The sequence below is a fragment of the Cydia pomonella genome, chromosome 23 (genome assembly GCF_033807575.1).
Source record: "Cydia pomonella isolate Wapato2018A chromosome 23, ilCydPomo1, whole genome shotgun sequence".
Lineage (NCBI taxonomy): Eukaryota > Metazoa > Arthropoda > Insecta > Lepidoptera > Tortricidae > Cydia > Cydia pomonella.
In genome coordinates this window covers 11251488-11279205 of record NC_084725.1, presented here as the reverse complement: position 1 = coordinate 11279205, position 27718 = coordinate 11251488, and the positions used below count along the sequence as shown (strand labels likewise).

At 36.6% G+C, this 27718-nt stretch overlaps 1 protein-coding gene across 1 annotated transcript in view; it reads right to left on the bottom strand.

Moving 5' to 3' along the window:
* Window positions 1-27718, bottom strand: part of LOC133530649 (ATP-binding cassette sub-family D member 1) — a 124304-nt gene that overhangs the window by 26080 nt on the left and 70506 nt on the right. Inside the window, exons 3-8 of the mRNA XM_061868667.1 lie at window positions 4554-4792; window positions 3563-3691; window positions 2585-2786; window positions 1825-2056; window positions 980-1119; window positions 31-203 (exon numbers count right to left, since the gene is read on the bottom strand). Of these exons, the coding sequence (XP_061724651.1) occupies window positions 31-203; window positions 980-1119; window positions 1825-2056; window positions 2585-2786; window positions 3563-3691; window positions 4554-4712 (1035 nt within the window). The 5' untranslated portion in view covers window positions 4713-4792. The remainder of the gene's footprint in view (window positions 1-30; window positions 204-979; window positions 1120-1824; window positions 2057-2584; window positions 2787-3562; window positions 3692-4553; window positions 4793-27718) is intronic.

Sequence of the window (27718 nt, the reverse complement as noted above, 5' to 3'; positions counted from 1 at the left end):
ATATATATATATATATGTAGAATATTATACCTTGTGTCCACCGTAGAATGCGACCTCTTCGGCATGAGCTATAATAGAAGCATGCACGTGTCGGAGATTGGCCTTCATGCGAGCTTCTTCTCCAGCCAGAGCCCCGAAGCGAGGTGACAGCATCCGTAGTACTTGGCCGGTCATGCAGATGACCACTGTGGCAAAACCGGGTCCTGGAGAAAATAGGTGTTGAGAAATCTAACGGATTGTACGATTGAGGGCAAAATATAAATATCAGTGACAAACAAGGGAGATAATGCCTTTTGATATTAAACCAGTTGTATGTTTTTTTTTTCTTTGACCAATAAAAAAATTAATAAAGTACTAGTAGTAGTTTCATATTTAATTTGAGAAATAATAATGGTTGATGCTATTTGAGAAACATGTGAAATAATTATTTTTTGTTTTCGTCAGATTTCGATATGATGAATAGATAGAGTCTCATGATGAATAGTGATCTGTACAATTATAAGCGCGTAATATTCCTCTAAGTTACGAAAATGTGTGGATTTTTGTAACCCAATGGAAAAATATATACATTTATTGTCCCAAATTGGGATTTCGTGTTTATTCTCAATAAGTATAAGGAACTAATCAAATTTTATCAATATTGACGAAAAAAACAACACAATAAAAACCGGCCCAAATTCACATGATTATAAGAATACAAGTAAAAATAAAAACAATTACTTCCCACCGATTAAATAATTATGATACCCCTGAAAAATAAAAATAAAAACATTTCAACACCAAAAGTATTTTCTTAAAATTATTGGCACGCGTTTATTACTACAATGAAAACGCAAGGAGTTGGACGTACGCCAATTATTTCTAAACAAGAAAGACGGATGTTTATGCAAATGTCAAGGATTCTGGCAATACAAGAAATAGTGTCAGCCCCGGAAATCATTGTGGTGATGGACTTCGCTATATTTCCAAAGATACTCACCAATGAAGATGTTGCCCTTCATTTTGCTTGAATAGCTGGCCAGGGTCAACACTATGAGGAGCAGGTCAAAGCAGGGCTTCGTCAGTGACCCGTATAGGTGCGCAACAGACTGCGCGAATACTGACACGTCTTCTGTTAATCTGCGAAAACAGGTATCATAATTAAATGGCATCCTCTTAATCTGGAACCTTAATGATCAAGATTGTGCGATTTCAGTGGAACCTCCTTCCGCGAACACTCTGGGTGTGGAATGAACTTAATATAGAGGTTTTCTTAAGAGTTTGCAGTATGGGATTATACTAATATTTTACAGATTTTTAAGCAAGCATTCATAGGCTACGGGAATCGCTTCCCATCCAACAAGCTTGCTAAAGTAGTATGATTGTAGTACAAAAAAGATTGAATATCATTGTCACTTGTCAGAAAAAATATAGGTACGTTTCCTTCTAGAGGACCGTCACCAAATACAAAACATTTCGTACATTGAACTTGATACTACGAGTTATTTACATATTTCTATTGCTCCTGACACTTCTATACTAATTTCGTCCCTTCGGTAGTGAATATAATCTGCCATGAAAAGGCAGAACCACATTATATATAACTAAAGTAACTAGCTTCTTCACGCGATTTCATTTGCGTGAAATGAGGAACATGATGATTGATTATGATTAAAACTACCCTACGAGTATGTCGTTTCCCGGACCTTAAACTATATCGGTACCAAATATCATCTCAATCAGTTCAGCGGTTTAAACTTGAAGAGGTAACAGCCAGACAGACGGATAGAAAAGGTAGGGATATAGTGAGAATTACTCATACTCCACATATGACTCTACACTTACCTATGATCAGCGTTCTCAATCCTAGCATCCAAGTTAGCCACCCTATAGTACGTTTGGTTCTTGAAATACAGGTCATAGGCGTGATTCACCAGTCTCGTCCTGAATGCCAGGGCTAGTCTGCTCTCAAGGTATCTAATCATGGAGTTGATGAAAGTCGCTGGGATGGCGATACCGAACCATTGGAGGAGAAGGGCTGCGAATTTCTTGAGATCCTTTTGGACTATGTGTTTCACTGGAAAGAAGAAATGGATTGTATTGAGGTTATGAATAAACTTTATAGGTAGTAAGAAAGGTGGTGGAGAGGGTAGTTCAGTCATATTGTGTTAATTTACAATTTAATTTTAGAATTCGGAGTTGGGATAAATAACTTCATTATATCAGGTGTAGTGATAGTGAAGACAAACATGATAGCAATAATTACTCGAACATTCGATCAAACTATATGCCCAATTTTAGTAGTTAGTGTAATTACTTCCTTGGTTTTCTCGAAGAGCTACGTAGGGTTTGTACAGGGTTGGCAACGCGCATGGGACACCCTATCAACCAGGCTATATTGTACACTACCGAGACGATAAAAAGGGGTTTGCAATGACAAAGTGTGACAATGTCATCATTAATATCAAATTTCTAGAAAATATGACGTTTATAATGACACCTCCTCACTTTGTTCAATTTAAGTCGATGCAAAGTTAGCTTAGACGGACGGCTATGTCCCAAGGTCACAAATTAACCTATTGGTGCAGTCGGTAGTATTACTCACTTATAGACCCCTCTAAAGCTGCCACATAGATGGATAGGAGCGTCCTAGTGAACAAGCACAGCGTGTGTCCAGTCAGCAAGGCTACTTCATGGCTACGGATCCCTGGCACCATGATTTTAGCCAGTGAGACCATTTGTCGGAGGAACTCTAGGTTAAGTCCGGGGACATGCTTTTCTTCGGGGGCTGGTTCCTCGGCGTCTTCCTGATTAATAAGTATGTCATTAGTAGTGGCCAAGGTTTTCAAACAATATATTTAGATTGACTATAATCATGAGGAATATGAATATTTACGAGTAAAATTATTATCGGTTATATTATGGGGTATGTGATTAATGATATAATCTCAAGTAATAATTTCTCATAATAATAATAATAATATTCTTTATTGTGCACAACGAAAACATGATTAAATACAGTAATTAACATAAAAAACTAAGCAACAACAGGCGGTCTTATCGCTAAAAAGCGAATTATACCAAACCCTTATTTTCTTTAAAATTGTAATGTCATTAACATGATTTAAAATGAGGTGTTATAACACTTATAACTAAACCCAAAAATCATAAAGATAGCGTTTCAAGAAGTTTTGCGAATATGACGAAGTTTTGAAAGTATTCGGATGTGCGAATGGACACGTGGGCGGATGTCGGAGGATCTTGAAGGAGTTGGAGACAAACAAACGTTTGTTTCATATGGAGTATATTTGGAAAGTAAACAAAATAAAGCTAATAAATTCGCTAGCCTAAAGCCTTTACTTATTGACGACAGCGCCACCTATGAGCCGTATTAGGATCTATGTACCTTATTGGATGCGATTGATTATCGATCTATTAACAAGCCATCTAGGGTTCGAGTAGGTACATAAAAAGTCAGACAGAGGGCACTGTTAAGTTAACAGAAAGCATACTATTAATTAATAACCTTGCTGCAACGATATATAAGGACCTCTTATGGTTAAATTTTGCTGTTAGCACTTACGATATTCTGTTTGTTGTCTGTGTCGACGTCTCCCCGACAGAGGGCGCACTGGTCGGCACCGCAGCGCCCGCCGCACGTCTGTCCGTTGGACCCGTTCTGAACTGAATGTAACTGGCCATTTTTTGCAATCTGGAAAAATATGAAACGGTTATATTTATTTTAAGAACTGTTTTTAGAATTAAACACAATAAGATTAACGATTTCGGCATCTAATCTGATTTATATTAATTTTAATACATATTGATACTGTGTATCTTAAAGTATTTAAATAAAAGTAAACAATTTGTATATTTTCCGGTAATTAGAAGATTTATTGGTTAACCAACTAAATACAAAACCACCTGGATCTGTCACTAAACGACCTGACTTTAACCTTATTTGATCATGTAATGTTTTCGGAGCCATTTGAGGGTAGATTTTGTTTACTTTTATTTAAATACCTAAAGATACAGAGTAAAATTGTAGATAAATTTAGACTTTATACATTTGAAACAATTTTTGATATAAATGACATTAATGACAGCTCGAAGCCTAGTCAACATCACAGAGAGGAATTATCGTTGTTACTAGTGATTCTGTGAGCTCGCGATAAGCTAAAATAATGTATTTTTTGTAATGTTTTTGATAGAAATGTAATGTAAAAAATGTATTTTATAGCGAAGTCACAATGGTTATAAGCGCCATAGACCCTAACGGCGCCTAAGTCCTTGGTGCCAATTTCCGCCATTTTCGAACATTTTCCAAAAAACGAATCAACAGAAAAATCTGACTGTCGAACCTGCTCACAAAATTTCAAAAGAATCGGTTGAGAAATGCGCCCTGCAGAGGAGAACATCCAGACACACGAAACCATTTTTGCCCAAGCTGAAACTTAGACCTTCGCTTTCGCTCGGTTAACTGGGTACTGGAGTTTTTATTTAGATCTCTCCCCTCATTCATTCATTCATTCGTTAATTTCTCCCAATGTTTCAACCTGCTCGCTCATCCTTACCTTATAATTATTATTATTGTTATTACAAGGAGCTTGCTTCCTCTCCCTCGTGCCGTACAGCGCACACGCAGCTAAAGCCACGCCTACACCGACGCCGACAGCGATCGACGGCTGCACCCTCGACGCCTGCTCCCGTATCTTGGTCAGTATGGCCGGCATTTTGATTTTTTATGAGATCAAGATCACTGTTTTTGGAGGTTTAGCTGGCTTTTGATTTGTGTCACGTTTCGTCCATTTTTCTGTAACAATGGAAATAATTGGTTAAATGACGAATTTTAATGGAAACCTTTTTATATACCTCTAGAAAAGTTTTACGGAATAATACGAGCACGCGATTAATTTAGGTATAAGATGTAAGTCTAAGAAAATGGTAGCCCGAGTTTGAATTTTTATACCATGGTGTTCATTTAGTGACCTGCAATAATTTACGGGGTGAATATACAGGTCATACAGAGCAACGTTTACCAACCCCGAAATCACGCAAAAAAAAATTACTGTCATAAATTTTGGCTGTCTGACTTTGACATTTTCTATGGAAGAGTAATTTTTTTTGCTATTTCGGGATTGGTTCCATAGTCCAGTAAATTATTGCAGGTGACTAAATAAACATCCTATAGTTTGTTTGATACAACGCAATGTTTTGTGGTAACTAAATTGTAAAACGTCAAATTTTGGCAACCAGAATTACCGCATAATAATATGCAGAGTCGTTGAGCGACATCTACATATTTTGTCAAATTCAATGCATGAGTATGTCTCAGTCTTTACATCTCTGACACAAGCAATACATTTTTGAATACGAAATTACGAAAGGGTACCGTAGAATTCGCATATAATGAAATCGATGGGAAGTGACAAATACGTCGCACTAAGCGGTGTTATATAAAAGATAGTTGATCAACTACTTAATAATATTAATTTATTTTTCAAATAATTATAATAATTTTGTATCAACTTGTCACTGAGAATAAAACTAAAGCAACTTACACGCCACGCACGCAACAAACATCCACGCAGAGAAAAACGTGTGGATGGCCACGAAAACCAGCCACTGTGTAATATAGGATTTGTAAACGATTTGTCACTATAAGCGAAGTTCTCAGTCGAATAAATAACATGAAGTCCTCTGACAAAAGAAAGGGTTTCGGTAGTAAATGATATTTCTTCCATAAGTTTCGAGAAACTCATTGGTATTAAGACCATAACATAAAAAGGGACAAAACATCTACTTTATTCAATTGTTTTAACAAAAGTCCGTGAGACGGGAAGTGCGTTAAGTATACCTATTGTGCGTACATTTGAATGAGCAATACCTAAGTAATAAGAACCTGTTTATTTTTTGTAAAAACATCTATTGTTTTCTGTTTAATAATGGGTATTATGCCCATATATTTTCTGGTCTGTTTAGAGGTATTTAAAGTTTTTGAAAACTATGAAACATGAGCTTTAAAGCTTATGACTGAACAAAAAAAGTGTTAAGAACGCGGAGAGGTTAAGGTTTTCACCGGTCTGGCCTAGTGGGTACTGACGGGTTCGAATCCCGGTAAGGGTATTTATTTGTGTGATTAACACAGATGTTTGTTCTGGAGTCATGGATGTTTTCTATGTATATAAGTTTATATTTATCTATATACGGATGTATATCGTCGCCTAGACCCATAGACAATTTTGCTTAGTTTGCGACTAGATCGATCTGTCGATCGATCGATTCGATCGATTGTCCCCTAACATTTATTTAATTTAATTAAAGGATGTACCCCACCGGACTGCAGTTACAGGCTAAGCACGGTCACATTTTCATCGCCTGTCTACCAGGGATCGGAAACCGGTATTTTTTGTATGGGAACGAAAACGGTATTTTTTCGTTCTTTGTTAATTATTTCATTTTTAATTGGGCAATCTAATAATACGAAGTCGTTATCTAAAAACACAACCGAGTCCTATATTTGAAGTATAAAATAAACCGAAATATATGTTTATTTCAAAGTTTTTCCAAAAAACCGGTTCCGGGATCTGTCTACCATGCCTGTCACGTTGTAACAAGTAGACGAAAGTGACAGATGTTAAAAATGCAACCATGCTGCCGCCGCTGGTCTCAGGGGCATTCCAGAGAAGTGTCGGGTACGCGACGCTGTTTATTTAAACGCTCCAAATGTTCAAAGTGCAATAGCGACCCCCAAAATGTATTTAAAAATTCAGAAAAAAATACATTGCTTTTATTGTGCTAGATTTTACATAAAGCGGGTGCCCGGTGGAAAAATCTAACTTCTACAATTAAGTAGTAGTACTATTGTGGTATACACATAACCAGTGTTGGCCGAACGTTAATTAGAATTGAAAATATTGAAAATTAACCATTACAAATTGAACCGTAAACTGTAACGGACGGTTACTGTTAACGGTTCAATTTGTAATGATAATTCACAATAATTTCAATTCTAATTAACTTTCGGCCAACACTGCACATAATCCTCAATAGACCTATACGGGATGTTTATTTAGTTACCTGCAATAATTTATAGGTCATACTGAGCAATTACATTAGTCCCATAGTAAAAGTTGCTCAGTATTACCTTTATATTCACCCCGTAAATTAGTGCAGGTGACTAAATAAACACTCATGGTATGCTCTCTTTGAAGCTTAAGATATCATGTGTATTCTGTATTATTTACAACAAACGGAAGCAAATACTATTGTTATGTTCTATTACATCCAATTGAATGCAATTGCACATAATTATCCCATAATTTGGCTTTGTGCTGAACAATATACCTATAAAGCACATTATGCAATAAAAATCTATTCTTACTTGATATCATTGTGTGTCATGACTATTAATTCAAATGAACCGAGCATGAAGAAAACCGGTATACTTTTACAAACACTTTTAGATAACTTAGAATAAATTGAAAAGTGGAAAAATTACTGACTTGGTTGAGAGTTCCCAGAGGCCGTGGGTTCAAGTGTCAACCATGGCAGTCATTTTTCCACTTTTTAATTTATTCTAAGCTTCATATTAGCATCGTTCGCAGACGTTTCTGCTTGTTATTGATTTAGTATGGGTAGATATAACAAAACACGTGTACATTATTTTTTCCTGTTCTCAAACATATACTCAAACAAGCCATTAACTAGCAAGTTGCTCGAGCATCACTTTCTATAGGAGTTAGAAGATTTAGTAACTTTTTAGTACTTTGGAGGACAATTTCCCCTAATAGGTTGAGTTTGGGCAGCTAAAAAAAATACGTATCCGTTATTTTAGACTACTCTATAACACATATAAATATAAATTAAATCGGAACCGGACAGTTGGGTACCTTTCCTTGTTAGTTGAAAGAGCGCCGGAGTATCGATCCAGAGGCCGTGAGATCAAGTGTAACACAAGGCAGTAATTTTTCCATTTTAAATTTATTCTAAGCTTAATAGCATCGTTCGTAGACTTTTCTGCTTGTTAAAAATTAGTTTTTAGATGACACCATTCGTTAGGATTGCGGTATGAAAAAACATCACCCTAAAAATCCTGACATTTCGTATACTGTCATTACTAAATAAAAACCATATGTTGTAGCTACAACATAGCCTTGTTTTTTGGTGGTAAACAAGCATACGGCCCGACTGATGGTAAGCAGCCACAGTAGCCTATAGACGACTTCCCTTTCCTCTGCCCAACTCCTGACTATAAGCTAGCTACTAGTGGTTAAAGGAGGTTGAGGTTGAAACCGCCTTTCTTAAATTTCGCACTAACTAAACTGAACGGGACTTAACCGAGTATACTAGGCGTAACCTTCAAAACGCCAGAAAAAATAAATAAATGTGCCCATGTTTATGTTTCTTCCGAACAAATACTTTAACTCATGCTAAATTCCAAATATCCGGTCACATATATACAGTCAAGCTTTAAATTATCAACACGGGCAGAACGCCAATAACATAAGTATACGGCCACACGCAAGATGGTTAGACAAGAATCCGCTAATGGGTCTACCACTTATCTCAAGATTTTCTAGTACGTAGCAGGTAGCTGGTTAAGATAAGATGAAATACATTTATTCGTGACGGTCACTAAACATGTACGAATATGCACAGACAAGAAAGCAGCAAGAAAGGAACAGCTCATTAAGTGTGCATCACGAAAAGGACCCAACCCAGCATTATGCTGGCTATAAGCCAGTGCTGGTGTTTCGTAAGACCCATTCGGTCTATAGCTATCTATTTTTTGCTTTTTGCATGATATCATTTTTTTAAATCACGTCAGTGGCCAAACACGCATACGGCCCGGCTGATGGAAGCGGTCACCGCCTGTGGACGTCTGCAACTCCAGACGTGCTACATGCGCGTTGCCGACCCTATAAAAACCTGTACACTTCTCTTCAACCCCATATGGTTAGTTCCTCGAGAAAACTTCGGCAGGGAGTTCATTCCCATTGTTGGCCGAAACGTTAATGCAATTGAACTACAAATTGAACCGTTAACTGTAACCGTCCGTTACGGTTTACGGTTCAATTTGTAATGGTTAATGGTCAATTGCAATTAACGTTCGGCCAACACTGTTCATGCCACAGCCGCGGAGCGTCCGTGGGAGGAAATTCTTCTTAAACCGCATAGTCTGCGATCAGCTTCAGGCAGTCAAGACTTCAAACCATTCTGTAGCTCAGCTAAAAGGTATAGCTATAGTGCACATAGATATTCTTGTCCCTTTATCCGTTGATATTGTCAGTACCTGTACATAAATAAATATTTAACTTGACGCACTTAAAAAAAACTTCTTTGTTATTGGACAATAACTCATCGGCCATTGGCTCCCAAGGTTAAAGCAATGGTTAAGATATATCAGTATACTCAGGCAATACAATACATATAAATGTATTTATATCTTTAATTAGGAAAGCTCTGCGAGTCAAACCGGGAGATATACATTAAGTCAGCATTTAAGGTGGAAAGCAAGTCGGGCAAGTACAAGTATTTATTTGCAAAGGACAAATAGGTACCTAATATAGTAGTGTGCTATAGCATTTCATTTTTACTAGAGAACCTTGAGTAAATAACTTCTAAATATATGTTATAGACAGTCGTTGTTTGTCGTAAGCGGTAAACGGCACTATCACTTCAGCCCAAGCAAGCAAACAAACCAAGTAAACAAAGTCTGGCAAAAATCAACAACAGACCATTATACACTGCGACGAAGATCGTCTTATGGAAAAGTTTAATTTTTTCCCGATGGACGGGTGTATATACAAGCTTGGTTTTTAAATAATGAGCAAGATATTAAATTGATATAATTGGACACGATTGCACACTTTTCATCGGGTTTTGCAACTTTTACAGCAGTTTTATAAGAATCTAGGAAGCAAAAAATCGGAATTCATTTTTTTTTTATATACTTACTTGCAATATTATTTAACTGAAGGTTACGGTTAATTTTAAATTAATTCTTATGCATTATAAGAATAGTAAAAAATAAATAAAAGGATGTTCCAAATTCATAACTGCAACAAATACTGGGACTAGAGGCTAAAGTTATGGACGCTATTATATTGCACAAAGCACAGCAGCTGCTGTACATCATTAGGTGGTAGGCGACAAAAAATTGTTTATTGTATAATATACCTCATTGTATTATACCTTTGGAACTAAGTATAATTAACTACGTTGTCGACATAGTATACGTTTACGTAAGTTGACGACATAGATTCACCGATTTTAACAGTCCCGACGCTAAACACTAAGATATTTCTTAGGTTTTCTTTTTGATTAAATGCTTTGTTTCCGCTATCCAAAAGTTGTCTGGAAGAGATTGCTTTTTAGCGATAAGACCGCCTGCTGTCAGCCTCTAATTTCATTAAGCTGTAATATCTTTTTACTGAGGTGTGCCAATAAAGACTAATATTCTATTCTATTTCATTTTGATGCATGGAGGGCCTTTACACCGCCAAAAGCAATAATGAGTAAGTAAATATTGACTGGTGAATCAAATGTGGATCGAGTGATTCACGCGAGCATCGCTTGCGCACGTGCCGGGTCGCGTGCAGACAAATACGGACACAGACATGACCTGACTCTGTAGGGCTATCACAACAGAAATATTAACAATCTTAATGTATTCTGTCTGTCTCCTACCTTACTTATACACCCACCTACCTTACCCACTCGAATGAACCTAGGGAACAAATCAACTTATTTTATTTAATATTTTCGTTTTTAAGTAATCATACTACTATATATAAATTATAAAATTTATAAACTGAAATAGAAGTCATATAAGTAGTAGTCTCTTATTTCAACCTGTAACCCCTCTGTAGCGCCGTTATGCAACCAACCTAAGGTTGTAAAAATGTGTGCCCTATCCGGGGGTATTACGGGGTTATAATTCCTATTTTTAAAACGTCTATAGAACATCAGGAGTAATCATTTAGATCTCTTTTAATCCTTATATTTAGCGCCTAATGTTAGTTAGTTGGGGGGTGGGGGACTGTAACTGCACCATTGATGGCAAACTTTGCCTAAAGTAGAAAATAAAAATAATAGTTGTGCTACTAAAACCAATAAACAGCTGCGTAAAAATAGATTAAAAATAAATATTCTATCTTTGCCACCCGTCCCCAACTTAGCCTTTATTTATTTTTTATTTTAAAAATTACGCTAAAATTTATTATTTCATGTGCTAAAGGCGAATTTAGGGTACGTATTTTGCCAACTCTTATTGTTAAAGAAGTAGAAGAGGGAAGGGGTAGACCTCGGCGGACTTTGATTAAATCGGGAAAATCCTGAAGAAAGGCCAGGTCAAGAGCACCCAACCGGCGAGCGTGTATGAGGAATGTTATCAAAGTGAAGGAAGCGAAAGAGATATGTCAGGACCGTAGCAAGTGGAAATACTTGGTCTCTGCCTACCCCTCCGGGAAATAGGCGTGATTATATAGGTATATATGTATGTATACATTCGCGTCATTCTTCGCAATAATTAATAGATGCAGTGAAATAAGCATCAAAAGGTTAATCAGTACTGATGTAATGTCAGTATAAATCAAGTATTGATGGTAAATTGTCATGCAAGCAACGTTACTAAGAATTATACGCTTACCACTGCGACCTTAGCTAAAGGAAAACGGGAGGTAAGGCTGTGGTTCTTAATAGCCGGAGCGGATGGCCTTTTGTCATATGACATTCAGTGCGTGGTTGGATCTTTCCGGATTTTAAGTTAAAGAATATTTCCATTTGACATATGGAACTCTGCCCTACCATGCATTAACAATGGTGTGACATTGAATAACCCGTTTGAATTTGCTGTGTGCAAAAATAGTAAACAATTGAATGGGTTTTCAAATGACAATCGCGGTAGTTATGCGTGGTGTCTGTGCGTGAAAGGCGTCAAGAGAGATTTCGCCTTAAAACGCTAATTAGTTGACTTGGCATTCGCAGATTACAAATTTAGCTTAGGGAACCAAAAAATTAAATCAAAAATGATCTATTTTCAGGTTTTTGCTAGAAACGCGAATAGCTTTTATAACATCACAAATCTTTATACCTGGATTAACGCAGCCTACGCCTAAGATAATATAAGCCTAAGATCATAGCCTTAGTTGACACACCTGGGCGTACCTTGCCTTAAAACGCAACATTTTTTTTATATTGTAAAATGCTAACTATTTGACGTGGCCTACTGGAAGTTTCGAGATCACAGCCTTAGCTCAGAGAAACGCTAATAACCTCGCGTGTACGTGCGTTGCACAGTTCCTCTTTCGATACCTAGATAACTAGTCATTTTAAGTAAGCAGTATTTTATCCTTTACCGCGTATTGTTACTGAAAGCAACTTAAGATGAAAGTGGAGGACTCGCGCGAAATCGCCTTTTCATACAAACGTAGTCCTTATTTTCCTCTTTGAATATTAACATTATTGAAAATATATTGGCACAATTTGTTGTATATCAACCCCAGCTATGCCACTTCGCTGGACTTTATTTTGATTATTTTAAGAGTTAGGAGCGAAAAACCATTCCATAATTTTTTTTATAAGTCCTCTTAGAAATATATATTCTATAGTTGAATATATCTATATCAAATTGTTTAGACAACTCATTGAGGTTACGACTAGCGCGTGTTAAGAATATAAGATGCATTTTTGATTGCTATTAGGGGAACATACCTTTTAGAACGAGAGGGGTTTTGAAACACAGTTTACTTAGCAACTCAGGGCAATCGATTACACCAGTGGTAATCCTTAGGAGATATGTAATATCGGCTATTTCACGGCGCCTTTGTGTGACAAAGTGATGGTGCTTACAGATTTTAAGATAGTTGGAAGAACTGTTAGTAATAGGGATATTTTAATTTAAAGCAAGTGTTTTATAATTTTTTGCTGAATGCGTTCGATTCTGTCAATATATGTATTGTAGCAAGGGTTCCAGACCTGAGAAACATATTCTAACTTACTTCTAAAATATCAACAATAAAGCACTTTGATCGTCTTAGCCTGAGTGAAGTGAACAACAGTGTTGGCCGAACGTTAATTAGAATTGACCATTAACCATTACACATTGAACCGTAAACTGTAACCGTCCGTTATGGTTTACGGTTCAATTTGTAATGGTTTAATGGTCAATTCTTTCAATTGGGCATTATGACCGAGTGCTTAATAAGCGCCACTAATAATGTTATTAATGTGATTATCAAAAATCAGTTTAGCATCGTGTATGACACCTTAATCTTTCATACATATTTTCTGGAGAGTTTGACCCTTTAAGGCATAGGTAGTGTGTTTGCTAAGTTTTAATGAATAAGGGGGGTTTACGCCACGTCGGGCACTATCATCGTTATTAGTTCTCGAAGTCATAGGATAGGTAGCCAACAGTTACAAGCCATGACAACTATTACATAATGCATAAGTCATAAGTAACAGCAAACCGGAAGAGTAAGTAGGTTTGCGGCACGTCGGCCGACAAGTGGTTATGTCATTTCAATAGCCAATAGTATATATTATACAATAACTAACTTACTTGTTTGTCTAATAGCTCCTCTATGCGATAGGCCATCATACTGGCCCAATAAGATGGGCCGGCGTGTATGAGGGGTGATTCAAAAGTACTGAATGATGATTTTCAATAATGTTAATATCCAGACAAGAAAATGCGGACTACGTTTGTATGAAAAAGCGATTTCCTCCACTTTTGGCTGCTTAAGATTGACGGCCTACACGTGTTATAGCAAAAATGAAGTCATAATTATCTTCCTTGACCCCTCTACTATGGGTGGCTATGTCATATCCTTGCAATGCAATCTTCATTACAGGGTAATGACTACAGTTTAATTGCAGTATTATTTAAATGCAGGGCAGCTTGGGGAGTAGCGATTCCACGTAGGACGTAAAAGACATATACATATATTTTAAAATGAATTCACAAAAAGTAACCTTTGCTTTATCACGTGGATAACCCCGTTCATTATGACTGTACTATCACTACTATCAAACTTATGCTGTACCTTGATATTGGGTAAACTTAAGAGGAAATGAAAGGGAAAGGAGACGAATACTTCTCCATACATACGGTAGTCCTCATTTTTCTCCCTGCCTATGAAGCCAATGGCCCCGGGTTCAAATCCTGGTAAGGGCATTTATTTATGTGATGAGATTTATTAAAGAGTCCTAGCGAAAAACAAATTCCGTAAAAAATATTAAAAGCTCCGAACTCTTATTATAATTATAAAATCGAAAAGAATGAAACGAGCGGGCATAGCTGTATTTGAAATGCATCAAATTGTGTAAAAATATTTTCAATAATGTTAATATCCAGAGAGGGAAATGGGGACTACGTTTTTCTGCGCACTTTCGTTGACTTAAGTAAAAGAGAACATAGTGAGAATAAACACGTCACGAACATGTCACGAAATGGCCTCATCTCAGCATGTTGCAGGCGACTTCCAGCGCCGATCTTCGGATGAGACCATCAAGTGAGAAATAATCAAGGAAGGTAACAGATAAAAGTTTCGTGTAAATAACTAATATAAATATAAGTGGGGCTTATAAACGGTTCTAAATTATAAAAATATCATCCGACTAACCTTACGCATAATGACCGTTTTCTTAACCGCAGACCGCTACCGAAAACTAATTATAAAAAAATCCGAAAACCTTGTGATAAAACAGTTAATGTTATAAACCTTGAGGTACCCTTGACAGAAACGTTTTCGTAACGTAACTTCACGGTTAAGTTATATTTCATAACTGCTCGTTTAATTTGAATTAATTAAAGATATAAATCATATAAATATAGATGCGGAGCGATGGGTAGGTAACTGTTATGTCTATTATAGTTTATTAGATATTTATACCTTTTGACGAAGGAGGTGGCAATCAAGCATACGGCCCGCCTGACGGTGAGCAGTCTCCGTAGCCTATGGACGCCTGAAACTCCAGTGTTACATGCGCGTTGCCGACCCTAACAACCCGCACGCTCGTTGAAATTTGGCAATCTTACTCACCGGCAGGATTTATTTATTTGGTTGCGGGTTTCTGTAAGGTGGAGGTACTTCCCCAGTTAGGCTCTGCTCTAGATTTGGAATGACATCCGCTGTACTGTGCCCTACCACACTAAGCGTGATGACATTCACAGTGCCCATACCTCTCTTTTGGACGTAGGTAAATAAATATTATGGGCTTATTTTGATAAGTATATTAAGATTTTTTTTTAGTCTTTGTGCGTAAAAGTAAAAGTTGCTCAAAATAAAGTATTTATACAAAAATAAAATTACTATTACGTTATAGGGCACTCTCTAGCGTGCCCTATAACTTAAATAGTGTATGATAAATTATCACGCCACTTTTCATAGCATCTGCCAATACATTCTTACTTTTCGATTGGCGTTTGCCAATTCGACTGTCATCTTAGCTAGTCTGTGCTTGTAAAGACTTTCTTAGTCTTTAAAATCAGTGAGCAATATGTAATTTAATTTCTAGAACGCACATAATTCAAACTCGGTTGGGTTCATCTTGGAATAGATTTTTTACGGTAGCTGGTTTCGCGCCCTGGTTTTGAATGATAAACATCTAAGAGAATTAATTTACTTAGATAAGAATGGTAATGTTTTACAGACTAATCTAGAAATTTTCGCAGTGGTTATTATTATTATTATTATAAGCCTATACGGTGTCCTACTGCTGGGCAAAGGCCTCCCCCCTCGATCTCCACTCGTCTCGGTTTTAAGCAATCTCCGGCCAGTCGTTGAGATATGTGTCCAGGTCGTCCCGCCATCTCCGTCTGGGCCTACCCGATCCTCGCCCGTCTTACGGCACCCATACCGTGGTTATTTTAGCCCACCTCTGTGGGTGCATGCTGCACACATGGCCGGCCCAGTTCCATTTCAGCTTGGCGATCTTAGCTCCAACATCAAATGCGTGTTTTCGAGTGCAGCGCAGTGTACAGTAAATAAATTGCGATAAGTATGTTCGGGATTTCACTTTTCGCGCCGTCGCTGCTAATATAGTTAAATTTTGGAATAATTACTTGAACTTCTTTTATAACAAATTAATTTATTTATTTTCCGTGGCTGTTGCAATTTTAATAGAGTCGCGAGTCGCCGTCAGATACATCGGAGCGGACACGGCACTGAAAAGTACGTATTTGTCAAGACGTAGCTATATGGTCGTGTTTAAGCTCCAACTTCCCTCTCTCAGGTGACGCTTCGGGCCTTCGGCCCTACGCGGAGCACGGCCTTCGGCCTTCGCTATCCTCAACGCGTCGCCGTCGGGCCGGCCGGCTCCACTTCTCAAGACAGTTGACTTGGTAGAACGCTTGGAGGTACCGCACTCCCGCAGGTCGGCCTTCGGCCTACGTAGCATGGGGTGTTGAGAATAATAATAAAGTTAAACTATAAAAATGGCCCCCCGCATGTTGACAACGTCAAATCTCGTAGGGGCGCCATATTAGCTAAAATTTAATTATTGATTATGTTCAAAACAGAGTTCATTAGGATATTGGTGTCTTTGAGAAAGTAACTTAATTTAAGCACAGGAATGCACCCTTGAAATTAACGGAGTTCAAAAAACACGGTGTATATTCCGTCGCTGATGTGAAGGGTGAAAGAGAATCCATTGTAGCAATATGTTTGGGCAGCTGTTAAATTTGACGGTGACTTTGTAGGCCCACGTGTAAACAAATTCGATCTTGACTCACACATTCCGTAGAGGTCTAACTAGGCCACGACCTTATATGAGGTCATACTGACATTAAAACACACTACCTGTTTATTTATTTGTTTATAATCACACGATATTAATAGCTATTATTAGATTTCATAACCATAAAAATGAGGATTTTACCATAAATATGTTAACCTCGTTCTAATTTTCGTGTCGATATAATACTTTAGAAGTACAATAAAATCACAATAATCTGACACTTCGTTGGTCTGATACACCCAGTAATCCGACACATCGTTGGTCTGATACACCCAGTAATCCGACACATCGTTGGTCTGATACACCCAGTAATCCGGCACTAAAGTAGGGGCGCAAGTGATGTGAGCTATGTTCAAATTTACTATGTGCGCTTACATTATCACTTTTGAATATCTTTATAAACAATCCAGATAACAAGAAAATTTTCTTTAATTTTAGTATATTAGTATAGTGTATTGCTTTGAAATACTAAAAAATACATCAGTAATCTGCATTTTCCAGTAATCCGGCTTTCTTGTGTCAGCAATAATGTCGGATTAGTGAGATTGTACTGTATATGTCACGTCCCAACCGTAGCCCAACATTACTTACTTGTTTGTATACAAAACATATAAATTAAATTTAATGTTTTATTATTAAATTAACAATTAATATTAAATTAAATTAACTTAAGTTAAAATCAACAGTGCTGCCAAAATAATTGACATTTATAGCTTAAATAAAGTGTTTGTCACTTTCGTAATACTATTTGTGTTAGATACGTCACACCAGAGATAAACGATATCATACCATTCTCGAATAATAGAATTATACACATTTATTAAACTCCATTCAGATAACAGACAAAACAGACGAATACAAAACATTACCATCAACAGTGTTGGCCGAAAGTTAATTAGAATTGACCTATAACCATTTCAAATTGAACCGCTAACCGTAACGGACAGTTACAGTTTACGGTTCAATTTGTAATGGTTAATGGTCAATTGCATTAACGTTCGGTCAACACTGACCATCAATGTAAACTAATAATAAACCTAACCGTACTTAAGAGTCCGCAGCAAGCTCTGTTCTAAATAAAAACGTAGTTAACGTTTTCATTTTAAAACGACTAGCTCGATTGCTATAAAACTTTGTACTTTCAATGGGGTAAGGTATATCTATGCCTGTAATTAGTTATGTAGCTTCGGATACCATAAAAAAAATACAGCGAATAAGTTTTTCATACAAAACTTATTTTTACTTTATTTCGTTTGTTTTATAAGCTGGAGCTATATAAACTAATTACAGGCACAGATATATCTCATGTTATTGTATGTGCAAACTTTCATTACAATCCAACACGCAGTTTTAAAATGAGTACATAATTCCGTTTGTATGGAAAGGTTAAATTCGGCCGAGCTTGCTGCGGACGCTTAACAAGTACAAATTAAGTAAAGAATTTGGCGCCGATGGGAATTTGCAAGTAGTTTTATACAAGTTGGGCAAAAAATATGTGCATTCCCGTTGCCAGGGAGGTTTTGGGCTTATACTGAGCAACTTTTACTATGGGACCAACCCCGAAAACGCGAAAAAAAAATCTTGGCTGTTTCATACATTTTAGCTGGTCCATTTTCTATGGGAGGGTAAATTTTTTGGCCACCTTGTATATCCGATATGTCATTCCCATAACAGAGACGAATCTGATGAAACCTCATACATTGTAATAGGTCAAACGGCTGGAGACCGTGTCAAATAATTAGATAAGACATAATACACGCTGGAAAAACATAACTCTGTTTCGGCAGTCGGTTAAAAACACGTCACACTATAATAAACTATTTCAAAAGAAAAATAATCATCGAATAATGACTTCCATTCACTACAGTGCCGTACGAAAAAGCGGTCAAGTGCGAGTCGGACTCGCCCATGAAGGGTTTCGTACCATTTATGACGTATTAAAAAAAACTACTTACTAGATCTTGTTCAAACCAATTTTCAGTGGAAGTTTGCAAGGTAATGTACATCATATATATTTTTTAGTTTTATCATTCTCTTATTTTAAGAGGGGGGGGGGGGGGGGGGGGCACACATTTTACCACTATGGAAGTGTCTCTCGCGCAAACTATTCAGTTTAGAAAAAAATGATATTAGAAACCTCAATATCATTTTTGAAGACCTACCCATAGATACCCCACACGTATGGGTTTGATGAAAAAAAGTTTCAGTTCTAAGTATGGGGAACCCCCAAAATTTATAGTTTTTTTGCTATTTTTGTGTGAAAATCTTAATGCGGTTCACAGAATACATCTACTTACTAAGTTTCAACAGTATAGTTTTTTATACTTTCGGAAAAAAGTGGCTGTGACATAAACGGACAGACAGATGGACATGACGAATCTATAAGGGTTCCGTTTTTTGCCATTTGGCTACGGAACCCTAAAATGGAAAATAAAAGAACGCCAAAAAATGGCTACTGACTTTCACCGACGGAGGAAAGTACTGAGTAAGTGTAAGCAAACAATTTACATCTTTGGCTTAAATATTTGCTGAGAAGAAAGCCAGGTTTCCAAATAAGATGCAAACACTACCCACACTGGAAATAATATGATTTATCGAGCACATATTCGTGTAGATTAACTGCTTTATACAATATCAACAAATGTTTGAAAAACAGTAAAATACAACACAGCAACGTTATTATTTTAAGTGATTGAACATTTCTAAGTATTGAAAAAAAAAAACGAACAGTCACTACATTTTAGCTACTCAAAACAGTAACATTTACTGTCTTTTCGGAACAGTAAAATTTACTGTTCTATTCGATAGGCTCATATGGAACTGTTAAAGCATTAAACGTTAATGCAATTTCAATCGTTTTAAATTTTTTTTTTCTGTGTAGGCTTCCATTTTGCGTTACTTCATGTACAAACTTCTAATGAAATAAAAGTACTTAGGTACTTGCTTGTTGAACGTATGAATAAAAAATGCCTTAATAAAAGAAAGAGCACATGTGTATAATTATTGGCACTGGTTATTAAGTTATCTTAACTCATTTGAGCCTGCTGTATTACTTTAGGGACGATTAACGGCACATAAGGATTTTTTTAAATATGGGAGCATTTTATTATATTTTATATATACTATTTTAGACACTAAGTATAAGTAGTAATATTTAACCATGTATATATTTTTAATATTGTTCGACTTCACGTTTAAAGTTTTCCTTATTAGTTACTATTATTAATTTCTCTTCTGGTGCAACATATGTATCTGCTTGGCCCAATGGTTAACTGGTAGAGAATGCCTTTTGGCATTAAGCCCCCATTTGTATTTATTTATTAATTATTAATTAAAATTACATAGGTGGACCGGGTACGATATTGTATCGGTCCGGTCCAACCATACCTTGGCTGAGCATTACACACAACTGAACATCTGGAATAATCTATGAGAATGTGCCTATTGTGTGTGTGTGCTTAACACCAACACTTATTATATTTATTAAAATTCAAAAAACATGATAAAACCTAAAGCCAAAACTTAAATGTAAGTAATATGTAAATATTGTAAATGTCACGCGAATTAAGAGTTATTTTTGGTTCAAAATCATATTTATTTACATAAAGATAAAGATATATCATGTATGGTCTCGTGTATATTTTAGTACTTAACCTAATATAAATGCAAGTGTCATTGGCATTTAGAACATAGAGGTGAAATACCTTGTTAATTATGGCAAATGCGAAACATACATACCTAATTGAATTCGAATGGATGTGAACTAACGAGACAATACGTTTTTGGCATAAATTTCATTTTTGGTATAAGATTTTCTGCAGTTTTCTTCCCACGGGTGCTAATACTCATCGAGACAATTCTAAAAACCCCAAACACAAATAGCATGCGTTTTGTTACATCACAGAGTTCCCATGGCCACCTCCTGTCTTCATCATCAGATCAGCTCGATGACACGATACTATTGCATTACCACCACTTACATAATGTATGCAAATTTTCAGCTCAATCGGACATCGGAGAGTGGGTCAAATTTAGCTTCTAAGATTTGACACTAACAAACATACTAATAGGGCAAGTTAAACAAAACCTTGTAAAAAAAAAGTGGCTGTGACATAATCGGACAGACAGACGGACATGACGAATCTATAAGGGTTCCGATTTTGCCATTTGGCTACGGAACCCTAAAAATGATTGTAATAAGCTTTCAATGCAAATAATTGTTAGTCAATTAAGATTTATTTGGAATCACTAAATATCACACACTGTAGTAAAAGCAAAAAAAACTTTATTTTTAAAATACAGGGTGATTTTGGTAATAAGTGACCTATCTATGTATTTTAATAATATGCCCATGGAAATAAAAACAAAACACTTTTTTTTTTCTTTTGAATAGATACAACTTACAACGTACAATGTCACATGCACAATGCACATTTCATTTTTTTTATACTACGTCGGTGGCAAACAAGCATACGGCCCGCCTGATGGTAAGCAGTCTCCGTAGCCTATGTACGCCTGCAACTCCAGAGGAGCTGAGCTGCCAGAGTTGCCAGAGCCAGTTGAGCTCTGGCAACCTTACTCACCGGCAGGAACACAACACTATGAGTAGGGTATAGTGTTATTTGGCTGCTGTTTTCTGTAAGGTGGAGGTACTTCCCCATATAATCAGTAAATAAATAGCTATCGTGTTTATGGCTTAGTAAAATTGTACAGTCATCAAAATAAAACTTCGGTCTGTAAAAAGATAAAACGTTACAAACGTCATAACCATAAAAACAATTTAAGTAGCTTCATGAAAAAATAAACCAAGCTAAAATAACAGTAACGCAATCCTATTTCTAGAAACCTATCTGAATAAGTATTAAATTTTTATCTAAATTGCGTAAAACGTTAAAAACTCTGCCAAGGCGATCAACTCAAAAGTTCACTTACCAAATATCGCAATCCATTTTAATTTATTATCACAGTCACAAACACTAGCACGATTGTCCTGCGATTAGTCGCTCTGCGTTAGTCGGTGGATGCGTGTGCGCGCCTCCGCGTTTGTGGTACGACTGAAGACTTGGAGAGATAATTGCATGACGGAGTTCTAATCACGTTCACGATCTTTATCCGCAAGGTTAAATGTAGATTTGCCTCTGTACCTATCGATCAGAATTACCGAATAAAAAAAGTAGTACCTATCGATCAGATTTACGGTATAAAAAAAAGTTTTTTTAGACTATTTTGGCTGTTGCTTTGTAATGTGCTTTGCTACTTTTAAGGCAAGTCCAGACGGGTACATTTTTGCCCAATCTGATTAAATTGCTTGATCAAATCAGGTGGTGTAGACGCAAAAATATGTTGACGCCAATTTTTATTCTGATCAAATTTGTCAATTCGATCATCCCGTCTGTACGGGCCTTTAGATTAGTTAGATAAGTAAAACTCGGGTACCATTGACCATTTTGTGATATTGCAAATTTAATTTCAGTACCATTTCGTACCTTGTCACAGTGACAATAGTATGAGGTCCAATGAGGTGAGGTGAGGTACTCATATTGATTGTCACTGTGATAAGGTACGAAATGGTGCTGAGATTAAATTATTTGACCTGGTTATCTGTATTAAGACCACCAGTTGATTACTTTTTTTTTTTTAAAGTATTACACAATTAAAATACACAAATATATTAAACATATTATAATTATGGTTTCGCCAAACTGCTTGGCAGTTTGTCGGCGAAACACAGCACTTTGTACTTAAAAAAACTTTACTTAAGTATGTCTATTACTTTAAGGTCTTATTTGGATACTTCTACTACGGGCCGTCACAATAGATCACTGCTTGGTCGACGTGGCACTCAAAGGCCCGCAACACCCCAATAATAATATAACTAGACTTGGCTCCCGAGATAACCGCCATGTCGGATGTTGACTCGACGATCATTCTCCCGATAGTCGTTTCAGCGAACGGTCTCATTCTCATAGCGAAGAGTCTCGACCAACACCTTAAGAGACTCTCGCTAGGTGGTTGGATCAAGGGTCAGATGCAGAAGGCGGTGATCTTGGACACGGCGCGGATAGTTCGGCAGTTCCTCTCTATGGGAGTCTGGAGCCCTGGCCACTGGCAGCTTGGGCCCTGCCCCGCTGCTGGCGGCACCCTAGGTTAGGTTTGTTATAATGTGTGTGTGTTTTTATATTTTACTTTTATATGCATATTGTAAAAAGCTTAAGCTAAGAAAAAAGATAAATAAAGGAAATAAATAATAATACTTCTGATTTACTGTATTCTCTGCATTGTTTTCCCTTAATCAAATTTGGACAAAGACTATTTTGTATTATATCTTCGAGCAACACCGGCTTCCGACACGTCGGAAGGGAGGAGGCCCAAGCGATATCTTACCGAACAAACCATTCTGCCATTTTTTGCGGGGGGAAACGTGCACACAGTCGCACTTCTCACTCACTACATACAAAATCCAATCTGTAATGACGAGACAAATACATAGAAAATGACACACGTCAAAGACAAATCTTGCACACCTCGATCTCTTTTTGTGTACGGACGAGTCACAACATGCACCGCCATAGGTACAGTTGTGCCTATGCCTCGGCAGAGGGGAAATAGTATGAATGCCGTCTCCCTTCCCAATGTTGCTCGAAGTATTATACTCGTATCATCAAATTGTATAGTCGTAGGAAAAGTTTTATCGCTCTGCAACGAAATCGGTCATTCAATAAGACATAATGATGTGTGCTATAACTTTCTATGACTTAATTTAAGTATAGATCATGTCATTCACGAGTACGAGTGCCTTGAGCCGTAATGTCATGATTTTAGAGGTTAGATTTGACAATTCTGCGCGTCATCATGGATGACACGAACTTGTACCTTGTAATTTACAAGTTGTAAAGCAGTGAAACTCGTATTCTTAAGGTACATATATTTCTATGTGTAAACAATTTAAGTGCATTTCGACTTGCGATTCGCTGGTGACATCGCCATTTTTAATGAAATTAACAGTTGCGATGTCACGAATTTTTTTACCATGTCGAATACCACACCGCGCGAGAAAATATGCAACAAAAATTAGAAATAGAAATAAGTATTAATTATAAAATCTTAAAGAGAAAGTGACGAAGGCCACCAGTGGTAAAGGCCGGAACGCTTTTATATTTAAAAACACAAATCAAAATATTAGATAAAAATAAATTGATTTGTTCCCAAACTTGTGAATAACTATTTAATTGGAATTCAAAAAGAAACCCCTACGTTAAATGCCAGAAGAATCTATTTTATGCTAAAAATGCCTTACATAATTTTGGAAAAGAGCTGATACTCTTCAAACTGCTGGACCGATTTCTATCCAACATAGCTAAGAACCACCGCAAGAAAACTCGATTTCACGTAAAAAAAACGCATACAAATCGGTCCATGCGGTGGAGAGCTACGATTCCGCAGACAGACAGACAGACAGACAGACAGACCAACAGACAGACCGACAGGCAGACAGACAGACCGACAGACAGACAATCATATAACATTCCCTCTTTTAGCGTCGGGGGTTAAAAATAAATCTGTAACTGCTCCGGGTACAATATTAAGCTAAGCTTGCTAGACTGGAACCAACAAGAATGTGAGATAGAGGTGGATTGTCAAAGAAAGCTTTGTTGTCACAGTAAATTTACTGCTATGTGTCGACACATGATTAAAAGTTTTAGAACGCCATTTCACTTTGATCCTTATCCTTTGATCTTTCACATATCAAATAGTGGCGCCATCGCTCGAAACGATGCCGCCATACCTCTGGCCTTTGACCTATTAGATGGCGCCACTTTTTGATATTTAACAAATTTAACACATATCAGTGAAAGAATAAGGATCAAAGTCAAATGGCGTTCTAAAAGTTTTAATCATGTGTCAAAAGACGGCAGTAAAGCCGTGACAACAAAGTTTTCTTTGACAATCCACCTCTATTTCAAATTCTTTTTTCTGGGACCTATAAAATGTAAATCATTGTTGCACCTCAGTCATGATCATTACCACAATTTCACTCATAATTTGAGGTCTATAATGGTTGCGCTGTTATCATCTGTCTTCGTTGCTATCTCTTTATAATGGATGTAAGTGCGAGACGCATGACACGATCGACGATAACAGTGCAGCCGTCATATCTGTAATTGCTGTGGTTTGGGATAAGGTGAATGACATGGAACAAAGAAAAATATTAATAATGTTCGCATGCCTTAAAATTATACTAAGGAATTGGCCAAAAAAATAGCAGACGCTACCGGTGATCGTAGAGCTGGCAGCTTCCTCGCACAGAGAATAAGTATTGCGATACAACGAGGAAATGCTGCCAGAATCTATGGCACCATGCCGCAGGGGGATAATTTTTAATTATTTATTTTAAGATTAGTTTTATTTATTTTTAGATTTAGATTTTAAGTTTTATATGTATTATGTTGTTGTGTTTGTACCGAATAAGTTATTATAATATGTAATTTTATCAGAATTTACTTAGCTATTCAATAATAGTCAGATTTAAAAAAAATAACGAAAACACGTTATAAAACTTTATCACGATTGGGTTTTTTCGTATAGAACCAATTTGGAAATTGGTTGAAGGCATAGAGGTACAATAATATAGAGATGAAATGTTAGAGCCAGCAGATGACCGAACGAGATGCTCTTATGGAATTTTCAGTAGGAGTAGCAGAGAAAGCGTTATTATTGTTTGTCCTTGGCACAGTCTCATTTTTTTATTCCCCACCGTAAATTTTATTATGCATTACGGTAAGCGACAAATAACCCGACCAAATTACGTAGGTTGTTTTTGGTATGTTGTCAGGAATATTAAAACGTGTTTTTAATTTTGTCGCATTGCGTATGTTCTGTCCCTCACGGGCGCACGCGTATAGCACCTACCATAGGATCCTACCATCTATGGTTGAAGATTAATTTCCTGTAACTGATTGTAAACAGCTAATAAAGTTGCAAGATTGACCAAAAAGTTTTACATTCCCGTATTGATTTATTCACTAAATAAATGACGCTTCGAATGAGGAATTTAGTACATTGTCCCGAATGTTCTCTCTCACACGCGTAATTATATTGCTGTCCCGTTCGCACAGTGTCATTGACTGACTGCATCATCGGAGCGACAGCAATATAATTACGCGCGTGCGATAAAGTATGTACTTGTAGCTTAAGCGCCATTTAGAAAATTCAAGAACCTGCAATATTAGATTCACTGCTAACTACAGGGCTATAACCGCGAAAATCGAAGTTCGTCAATTGCGGGCGTTTTTCTCTGTCACTCTAATTATGTCTCAGTGAGATTAAAAGAGAAAGATCCCCGCAATTTGCGTATTTCGGTTTTCGCAGCAGGCCCCTAGAGTACAATGAAAATCACATGCAAGTTATTGATCCGTCTAAATGGAGCTTATTCACCTCAAGTCTTTTTCCGACATCTAATTTACCTAAAGGTATAATCAATGCTAATAATGAGATATTATTAGTGTCAAAAAAGATAAGATAAGGTTAAAGTTCTATTAAACGAAATAGATAAGAAAGCCACAAATACCAGAACTCTAATGACGATGTCTATTAAAATAGTTTCGGGTGATGTCTTGTGTGATATTATAAATGTTATATTTTATACAATTAAAAATAATCTATTTATTAATCAAATCAGGCACGCGGGTCCCTTAGATAATGTGACGGAATAAATAAATAGTTGATCTATTAATTTAGTGAAGTGTGTTTTTAAATTAGAGTGGCTTAGAAATTATAAATGGGTCTATTTTTATTTTTTGTTAGTTTTTGATATTTGGCAGGTTTGAAGAGCTTCTCATTCTGATAGAAATAAACATGAAATCCCAATTTAGGACAAAAAATTTATGTAAGATACGAAAATTCCATGTTCTCGTAACTAAGTGGAGGACTTTGTAGGACATACGTTGAAATTGTGCTTATGTTGTACAGAAAGGGAAACTATAAATGCACCAAATTTGATCGAACACTGTGAACCAGAATATTTTGCGCCAGAAATTGTTGTTTTGACAACAAACCATTGAAGCGGAGCGTGAATCTCGCGACCAAAAACGCGTAAGCGCCAAGCGCCACAATAATTGTGGCAATAAAATAATTGTGGCATAAAATTATTTTATTGTTTGGTCTAGCTTCTCTGTAGTAATAATAACGCAATGTCAAAATCTCGGGATTTTAGTTATTTATTTTAGTATTTAATATATGACAAGCGACGTTGACTTAGAGGTTACATGACATGGAAGATTCTAGCCTAAAGACAAGAGGTCAAAAGTTCAGCATTTTGTCGTCAATGTTACGTGTAAAAACCAAGAAAAAAACGTGAACACTTAAAAGATTTATGAATATAGTTAAAACTTAATTTACGGCACGTACGTTTAGTACGCCATTATAGTGAATTATCGTTTTACAATGATAAATGCGATAAGTACTTAAGGCATCTTTGACAGATCGGCCATAACAACTGTCAAACTTCAACAAATGACCTAAATCAATGGCCAAAGTCTAACCATACTTACTTTACTGTTTGTGCTAATTCTAACCCCATTGGCAAGCTTACTATCTCTTGTAAAGCGATAGCTGGACTTTACAAGTAGCACGTGGACTACCGGCCGTTGACTCCAAAATGGTGGTTAAAGGCGTTTCAAGTTTAATTCCCCATTCGCTGCACACTACTTTAGTTTACTGCATAATAAGCTATCTATATTACACTTTAAACAATATTGATGAGCAAAAAACAAAGGAATTAATCACAAGGCTAACTATCAAGATGGCGCTCGACCCGGAAGTCTCAATTTATGTTTTATTCCTATGTAACAACTACAAATGTCAAAATGACAGACAAGTATAAACGATGAATAGCCAGTTTGAAATCTGTACAGTACATTAGATAGAAGAAGTTTGATAAAGAGGAAATGATATATTTTACTACAAGGAAAAAATATATTTCCTTACAAAAATA